Source organism: Octopus sinensis, linkage group LG3, assembly GCF_006345805.1.
Source record: "Octopus sinensis linkage group LG3, ASM634580v1, whole genome shotgun sequence".
In the NCBI taxonomy this organism is placed as follows: Eukaryota; Metazoa; Mollusca; class Cephalopoda; order Octopoda; family Octopodidae; genus Octopus; species Octopus sinensis.
This window is the reverse complement of record NC_042999.1, coordinates 103675715-103685714: the sequence shown is the minus strand read 5'-3', so window position 1 is coordinate 103685714 and position 10000 is coordinate 103675715. Positions and strand designations below refer to the sequence as shown.

At 35.6% G+C, this 10000-nt stretch overlaps 1 protein-coding gene across 3 annotated transcripts in view; it reads right to left on the bottom strand.

Annotated features, from left to right (window-relative positions):
* The window catches only part of LOC115209514 (acetylcholine receptor subunit alpha-type acr-16-like), a 619054-nt gene that overhangs the window by 73200 nt on the left and 535854 nt on the right, over positions 1 to 10000 (bottom strand). For all 3 annotated transcript variants that reach the window (XM_036501210.1, XM_036501209.1, XM_029777942.2), the window contains one exon: positions 6678 to 6787. In XM_036501210.1, the coding sequence (XP_036357103.1) occupies positions 6678 to 6787 (110 nt within the window). The remainder of the gene's footprint in view (positions 1 to 6677; positions 6788 to 10000) is intronic.

Sequence of the window (10000 nt, the reverse complement as noted above, 5' to 3'; positions counted from 1 at the left end):
CGGTTTTTGTATTTGAAAGGACGCACACCACGGGAGACTTTTGATGAAATGAAAGTAACTTATGGTGATGATGCCCCATCATATGACCTTGCAAAACGCTGGCATCGTGAATTCAAACATGGTCGGAACTCTGTGGAAACAGCTCCCAGATCTGGTCACCCCGCTTCTGCCATTGATGAGGCATCTGTCCGTCAAGTTGAAGCTGCCATTTTGGAAGATCGACGCATAACAATTCGCCAAATAGCCCATCAGGTCAAGATTAGTACCGGGTCTGTGGAAACTATCATTCATGACCATTTGCATATGCAAAAGGTGTCTGCCAGATGGATTCCCAGGTTGCTCACACCTTTCCAGAAGCAAGAACGCGTCAAGTGCTCGAGGATGAATTTGGAGATGTGCCAAGAAGATGAGTCAAAATTTTTCAAAAGACTGATTACACAGGATGAAACCTGGGTCCATCACTATGATCCAGAGACCAAAGCCCAGTCAGTGCAGTGGAAGCACCGTGACTCACCTCCTCCAAAGAAGGCAAGGGTGTAGCCCTCCGCTGGCAAGGTCATGCTCACAGTCTTCTGGGACCAGGACGGAGTAGTGATGACAGATTTCCTGGCAAAGGGTACCACAATTACAGGAGCCTATTATGCTTCACTTTTGAGGAAATTAAGAGAAGCTATCAAAATCAAGAGGCGGGGCAAGATCAGAAAAGGCATCCTCCTCCTGCAGGACAACGCTCCGGTCCACAACTCGCGTGTCGCCAGATCAGAAGCACAGGCGTGTGGCTATGAACTCCTCCCCCATCCCCCTTACTTTCCTGACCTTGCACCCTCTGATTTTCACCTCTTCCCAGCCATTAAGTTGTTTTTGAAAGGAAAGCGTTTCCCAGATGATGCAGCCTTGATTTCTGAAGTCACGTCGTGGTTGGAGGACCAAGCTTGGGTCTTCTACAAAAACGGTCTCCAGAGCTGCATCAAACGATGGGAGAAATGCGTAACTCTGTTTGGTTCCTATGTAGAAAAAGACTAATAACTGTACCAAGTTTCGTTGCTCTACTGCAATGGGAAGTGGGTCAGGAGCATTACTTATTGAACGCCCCTCGTATAATGGACAACTGTACTTTCTGTGTTAAATTAGACAAAACGAAGAATAATTAAGTAAAATGTATATTTTACACTGACTGAAACATAATGCGATCTTAATTACTTAAAATATTTATTTTGACACACAGAGCATAATTAATGCGTTCACTAAAACTATAGCCACTTTAACATCAAAGACAGAATAGATATTTTGCACTCAGAAGAAGCTTAAATAATATTAAACATTTTCTCATCATCCAACCACAAAACTAATTAAACTGATTTTATGACCGTTAGTTCATACATTCCTTCAATTCCAAAATTAAAAAGCAACCCCACCCCCGCTATTACTATTTTGGAATAACACATTTTCCATAATCGAATGGTTGATGGTTATCTAAAATGAAACGGATAATTACAGTTTACAGTTCAATGTTTGAGATTGTTGTCCTCCAAATACCAAGGTAATATTGGGTTTCAAATTTTGGCATAAGGCCAGCAATTCTGGGGAGGAGTTAAGTCGATTACATCGATCCCAGTGATCAATTGGTAGTTATTTGATCTACTTTGATAGGGTGAAAGTCGAAGTCAACTTTTGGCGAAATTTGACCTCAAAACGTACAGAGTTAAGAAAAGCCGCTATGCATTCTGCCTCGCATTGCAAATGGTTATGCCAGCTTGCTGTATATTATTACATTGGTAATAATAAATGATGTAATTAACGATGTGAAACTATATCACACTTGAAACAACTGAATATTGAAACTATCTTGCGAACAAGAAAATCTACATTATCTTCAATAGATAGCCGTGGTTAAAAAGGCAAAAGACTAAATACTTCGATGTTGGTATGGTTGCAGAAGCGTCTGCAGAAGTAAACTGCTATATAGGCTTATACGTTTTAAATTTATCAAATCACTAATTTTCCCATAATCAGGAGAATTTTACAAGATGATAGTCTTATTGTCTTTAGAAACTATAATAAAAAGCAACCTATAAAAGAATTCCTCAACTTTTACAAAGTTTTTGGTTTTAAAGTTACTGTTAAAACCTGCCAAAAGCAATTAACGTTTTGGACATCACATCAATCCAGGGTAACTCAACATACAGAAAATCAATCGAGAAAGAGACTACATTCATAAATACACTAACCACTCGGTGAAAATTGCAAATAGTCTAGTCCTTAAAATATCAATCAGAATCTCTCGATTATCTTCTGACGAAACATTCACATCATTAAAAGTTACGGTTTACCCTCAAGAAATCAAACATCACAAACCACTATACTCCATTCTCAACTCAGAAAGAGAAATAAAATAAATATAATAGAATAATCTGTTGTATAAGTTATAAATAAAATCTCTGTAACTAGAAAATTATCTCATCTTTTGCAAAAATACTTCATACCCAATCACAAATAATAAAAACAACTACATAAAAACGTGAAAATCACCTGCTCTACAAATGATAACTTCTCACAAATATTATCGACTTCTAACCAAATAAACTAAAATAAATAAAAAACTGTTAAGTTCAATGCAAACATCTATCGTATTTTCCAGGATACTTTTCGAAATTTTCACAGCAAAATTTAAAGAGAAGTAGGTGCAAATTTAAAGAGGGAGGTCGACTTATGTACCACGACGACTTTGAGAACAAAAAATTCCAGACGAAACCTCCGGCATTCTTGGCTCCCGGACTATATCCATGTTCACTGTTACTACCTGCTTTTATAGCAAGTTGATGCAGGTAGTTTATCTCATCCCTCTCCATGCAATTGAAAAAAACCGCATTATTTATGAGGTGACCCAATATTTATGTATCTAGTCCGTCATCAACAACAATGAGTAATTTTATACATAAAATTTCTTCAGATACAGCGATCGCTAGTTCCCTGGTACAACCTGACAGTGAGGATAGATATATCTTTTAGGTTTCGCTTAACAGTTCCCTCGATTTTCCATTTGGGTCTACCAACGTTTGGATAGCCATCCGCTATTTGCAAGAACGGGATTTTCTTAATGAGTCTATCATCACCAAGTCTTGCAATGTGACTTGTTCAGCGGAGATTTCTGTACATCAAGGGTGGGCAACTGTTTTGGCTTGGGGGCCTCTTTGAAGGGCCGCACCTTCTATAATTGATCGTATTCATTAGTTAGCATTACATTTCATTAAATGTGAAGTGTAAATTACATCATAGTAATAAACAATTCAAACCAAAACAATAGTGGTACACAGAAAAGGTTTCATTAAATTCATTTATGTGCAAATTACACATCAGTCAGCACAAGTAATTTAATGTGACAAATGTAACCTGTCACACTTATTTACAATTCTTTTTGAAACTTCAGGTGTGAAGTTACTTGTTGAGATCCTCATTACTGCCTGCAAGTTTATGTCAGTCACAGAGGATCCATTTTTACTCTTGCTGATTTTCATACAAGGAAAGATTTGTTTACAAATATATGTGGATCCAAAAACAGAAAACATGTTCCTAGCAAATTTCTTCGCGCATGGAAAATTGTCAGTAGATTGAGATTTGTAAAATTCTATCAATGTCATAGAATTAAACATTTCTTTCAGCGTGTGATCTGAGTGCATGGCTATTAATTCTTCAAGCTGCACCTCCTCAGGTACTGTATCAATACAATATAAGCAGCGAAAGGATAGGATAACAGATTTAAATCAGGCTCAATTGACTTAAACCCTGAAATCTTGTGACCGCATCCTCCAAACTCAGCAATAATTCATAATCTTGGAAGAAATAGTTGCAGGCACTTTTTGTTTTCTTAATAAAGGGAAATGACAAAACTTAATCTCACTTGTTTGCTTTTCAAATAGACCGAGTTTTATTTTGAATGATCTCACAAGCCTAAACATACAATCCCTTGAATGTCACATTCAATTCATTTAATTTCTCAAACATATCAGCTGTAAACATCATCTCATATCTCCATTTCTGACATCCCATTTTGGCCACAAAATTACATGAAAGCATTTAGCCCTGGCTCAACCACCGAACACTGTTGTGGTAAATCACATCTCCATACTCTCGATCCATATCCTCAAACAGAGATTTAAATTGCCTATGGTAGAGCGCCCTTGCTCTGATTGTGTTCACCACGCTCACTACAGGATTCACCACATGCTCTAGGTCCAGTGTAGCTTTATAGAGGCTTTCCTGATGCAAAATATTGTGTCATCCCATGAATTATGCGGTTTTTTCAATTGCATGAAATCTACCAAGCACAACTTAACAAACTCGCCATCAGAAATTGGCTTGTTATTTTTAGCGAGGTTGTATGCTACGTTGAAGCTTGCTTTTCTCTAGCACTATCCCGAAGTGTCAATTGCTTCGTAATTACGGTATGTTGCTTTTTCCTGCGTTCTTCCTTGGACATTTCGCTACCTCACACGCCATGTTTTGTTTGGTGGTGTCGTTTAAAATTATACTCCTTGAATACGGCAACCGTTTCGTGACACAGTAAACACACTGCCTTATTCCCTGAATTACTGAACAAATATTCGTGTGTCCTGTCTTCATTGAATGCACTGCATTCTTTTTCGATTTTACGCTTATTAGGAGGGCCCATGTTTTCTCTGGTCAGAACGTCACAGATCTTACAGTTGCAAAGAGAAAAATGTTGCGTATGAAGGGACTGCGCATGCGTATGAACGGGTGCATGCGCAGTAGGTATCCGCCTATTAAAACACAGGGTTAATTTTCTGTGACACAAAGGAAGCAAGTCTCGGTTCAAGTTAGCCTTGGCAATAGCAGTTTATCGTGATCAGTTTACGAAAATTTTAGACGTGGAAACATTTTTTGATGAATAATCCCGCGGGCCACAGAAAATTCTGTGGCGGGCCACATGTAACCGGAGGGCCGTAAATTGCCCACCCCTGCTAAATAGATGGTGAAGGATTGAAAGTGTCTCCCCTCTTTCCCTCTCTCACCCCTCTCCCCTCACTTTTTCTTTCTCTGTCTCTCACTCTGTATATATATATATATATATATATATATATATACATATTATATATATATATATATATATAATTAAATATATATATATATATATACATATTATATATATATATATATTATATATATACATATAATTAAAAAAATTAACCTTAAAATAGAAACAGACATTTTTTACAAAGCCACAGACGCCAAACAATACCTTCTTTTTAATTCATGCCACCCAAGACACACTAAAACAAACATCCCCTTCAACCTTGCAAGAAGGATATGCACAATAGTGTCAGAACAAAATACCAGGAACTTTAGACTGCAAGAACTCAAAAACACCCTAATTGACTGACATTACCCAGCTCAACTCATAGAGGATGGGATCAGACGTGCAACAGAAATCAACATAGAAACTTTAAGAAAAGTTCAACACAACAACACACCTTCCCCGAAAATACTACCTTACATATCTACATACAACCCCAGAAACAAAGAAGCCTTCACCATCATCACCCAGAATTTACCAATACTTCATAAGGACCCCAAATTAAAGGAAATTCTAAACATACACCAAATCATTAAAAGCTACAAACAACCTAAATCACTTAAAAAGATTCTCACAAAGGCAAAATTGTGTTCTGAAATTACGGATGCAAAAGTAAAAAAATGTGGTAGATCGAACTGTGCAACATGTCCAAACCTGCTAGAAGGATCAGAATTCCTCTTCAAAGAGGGACAGAAATTCAAGATCAAATCTAACTTTACTTGTGCCTCTGAAAACAAATTTTTTTTTTTATTAAATTGCTCGGGCTGCCACCAAGACTACGTGGGATCCACGGGACTATCACTCAGACGTAGATGCACACTGCATCGACAACAGATTGCATTCCCAGAATACAGAATGATACCTTTTAGTGAGCACATTGAGAAATGCGCAAAGCAACTACTACCACAATTTTTAATCTTTCCATTTTACCAATGTGCTATCGGATCATAAACACAAATTAGACTAAACAAGGAAACATTCTTCATCGAAAAGTACAAGCCCAGACTTAACCATACCAACATACTGATACAGAGAAATTCACACCAAGGGAAAGGCAAAAAATTTTAAGCGATTATCTCCCTTACACCGGAAGAAATCACTCATTACCTCCCCTTATTTAGAACTCTTTTCAACATAAACATAACGACGTAAGAAATTTGAAAAGCTAAACGCGAAACCGGTCTTTCTTCTAAACTATGTCATTGTAAGAAAAAAATTCATAAAATTCTTCAGACATATTAACTCAAATATATATTTTTTAACCTTTTAAAACAAGCCTTCTGTAGTTTTTTCACTTTTTACTATTTTCTCTCTCTCTCTCTCTCTCTCTCTCTCTCTCTCTCTATATATATATATATATATATATATATATATATATATAAAGATTTCGCTTAGGCTTAGCATTTATGTATGTATGTATGTATGTATGTAGGCATACACTCACACACATGCACACATACATATGCATGTATGCATGTTCATACCCATATTTCCTTAATTCCGTTTTCTGCACAAAAGATGAAGAAAGAAACTATATATTAGCAATCATAAAACTTGTTTCAAGTAAAATGAAATAAGCACTTACCTGTTATAAAGAACAATATCGGGAAGCCATAATTTATTGCACGGAATACGCAATACTGATAAATTGTTGTAATCAGCTGGATCCCAGATTAGTTTTTCATCTTTCCAAGACTGAAAAGATAGGAAAGTGAAAAGTATTAAATTTACAATATACTCTGTGACTGATAACGTTAGGTAATGCATAATTCTAATGCTTGGTATACCGTCTAGGACTGCCTTCTCTATTTGATACATACAAATGAAAGAATATGAATTTTGGACGCGTTTTGTTTTCCACACCGCTCAGTTTATTTATATTTCAGCTAAGGCTGCCGAGAATTACTAAAATGTGCCCGGTACTATGTCACGTAGTATGGTCCCCAGATATTTGTTCCTACTTTTGATTTTTTAATATATCAGCTCAGGTTATAAAACATGTTTTGAAACATGTTTTGAAACATGTTGAGAATTATCTTTAGACTATAAAAATGTAATTAGCAAACATCTAGCAATTTTTGCTCAAGAAATACTTATTCGGCATTCTTGTTTTTTAAAATATATCATCTGAGGTTTAAAAAAATGTTGAAACCAGCCCAGAATTGTCCCAAAGCTATAAAAAAATTATTAGTAAATGAGTAAGTATTATTTTTTTTACTTCCCACTTAATTGATTCTACTTGAGTTTTTCTTTTATAAGTCAACTGAGAATATCCAGGATAGCGAAAATATGAAAAAATATTATTAGTAATTTCCTAATATCATTTTTCATTTGAACCTAATTTTGATCATGTTCTAACTTCTTTTATCTCTCGGTCGAGGAGGTCCAAAATAGCTAAAACATGTTCAAGAATTGTCGCACGTACTACGAAAAAAAAAATACCTGTCAAACTTATTCATCTCGTCGCATATTTGATTTTGCTTTATAGTTTTAATGTCCGAAGCAGTAAGCAGGCTCTTACCCACTTTATTATTATACATGATGCGGATAGTGTCGCATAAATACATAAGTTTTTCAGTTTTAAACAATTCTCTTTCCAAACACCAGCAGATATATATCTCTGTATTATTATTTAGTGATTCTTTCACGAGTACTCAAATATGTTACAGGAGTATGATACATCAGTTAAAAACACCCCACATCGCTAAAACATGTCCGTAGATGTTTCCCATACTTACTGAAAATGAGAAGCAATAATACTCATAATTTTTCAACATTATCATTTTCCACCACCACATATACTTAATCCTGCCTAACATTTCAATGATCAAAAAATCAAATTTTCTTTCACTCGCAGTTACTCCTTCTGAAACTATCACTAGTATATAAATTAGATGTAAAATAAATCAATGTAAATCTTCCCATCAATTCTAAACTGACCATTGCACTATGCTTAATACTCACGACTAGAATTAAGGTCAACTTCTGAAAATATGAAGTGTGATTAATCGAAAGAAAACATTGCATCACTAATGCATTGGCAAGGCAATGTGTTTACGAAGTACGCTTTGCAACCACGCAGTTGCGGGTTCAGTCCATCGCAAGACATCGTGAGCAACAAGTTTCTTTTACTATAACTCTGGGCTGACCAGTGTGATGAGTTAATTTAGTAGACAGAAACTGAGTAGAAGCTTATCGCGCGCACACACACACACATAAAATCTCTGATTCATCAGAAGCAATAAATTACTGGACTCAGTACAAATGTTGAGTATTCTTTAATACATTATAATTAAAAGGCTTCAATTTCCCGTACTCAGAATAGCTTGTTTCCGATCAACAGCTGGTAAACTGAGCCTGGTTTTCTTTTGAATATCGACTGTCCTAATATGTTTTGAAATATGATCGAAAGCTTGAAATAGACACTAATACTTATGATCCCTTAATTTAAAAACCTTTGTGAACGTCATGCTCGAAAACGGCTGCGCTCAGGATTTTGATTTTATTTCTGGTTCTCGTGGTAATATTATTATAAACGTCACAAATTCCATACAGTCGAAGGCACGAAACTATGTTGTTGCTTAAGAAATGTGCCAAAATAATACTTTTAAGTAATATTTTTAATTAATGTTTTTAAAACAATGTGAGTGTGCAGGTGATCATTTTGCATGCGACTGTGCAGACGCATACGTATACACATATATGCACTCATAGACACACATATATACACAAAATTATATATTCATGTATACATGTATACATACTTGTATACACATACACTATATATATATATATATATATATATATATAATATATATATATATATATATATATACTCACACACAAATACGCATCCACACATATTAAAATACATATCACTAAAACTTATTAATTAAAGCTTTCGAATATCAACGTCTTTTTTTTTCTGATGCCGAACGAATTTCGAGGAGGCTTGTATTTGCATAAAAGATTCTTAGCCGCATGCATGCAAGGCGTTAACAGACTATTTTTTTTGTTCAAACTATTGGTGCTTTAAGTCACAATACTCAGTTTTTTTATTCAGACAAAGATCACACCGCATTTTGAACTTGAAGCTTTAGTTCCTGTATGGCTGGAGGACTTGTCTTATGCAAGAACCATAAAAACTTCGACAAAACCGTAGCACATTTTCTTCGAGACTGACAAATGAATGTTAATGCTTCTGATAATGGTATGATTTCCGTTACCCCAATATATGTTTTAGGTTCATCATTGTGTCTGTCTGTCTGTCTGTTTCTCTCTCTCTCTCTCTCTCTATCGCTCTTTATATATATATATATATCTGTATGCGTGTGTGCGCGCGCATGTATATATATATATATATATATATATATATATATATATATATATATATATATATATATATATATATATATGTGTGTGTGTGTGAGTGTGTGTATGTGTGTGTGTGTGTGTGTGTGCGTATGTGTGTGTCTTTGTGCTTGTCTATTTGTCTTCCCACCGCTCGATAACCGGGTTCGTTTATCCATGCCCTGTAAATTCGAGGATCGGCTAAAAAGACGAAAGAGACGATAATGATGGGATGAGCAACAGAAGTTAAATTAAGTTCTATGAGCGATTCGTTCGATTAAGCCTACAAGGTTGTACTCCAGTATGGTCGCAGTCCAATGGCTGAAGCAGATAAAAGAGTAAAAGTGTATAAGAGTATCCATACAAAACCATATAAACTTGCAAAGCGATAGGTTTGAGACTTAGAATTGCATAGAATAAACATAGTAGTTTTGTAGTAGACGGTCAGATCAACTCTAAATGAGCAGATCTATGAATAATGATGTTGTAGTCATTACCATCTTGTCTATTGTTAAACAGAAAGTATTTAGGCTGACAATCGATTGCATCCTTCTTTAT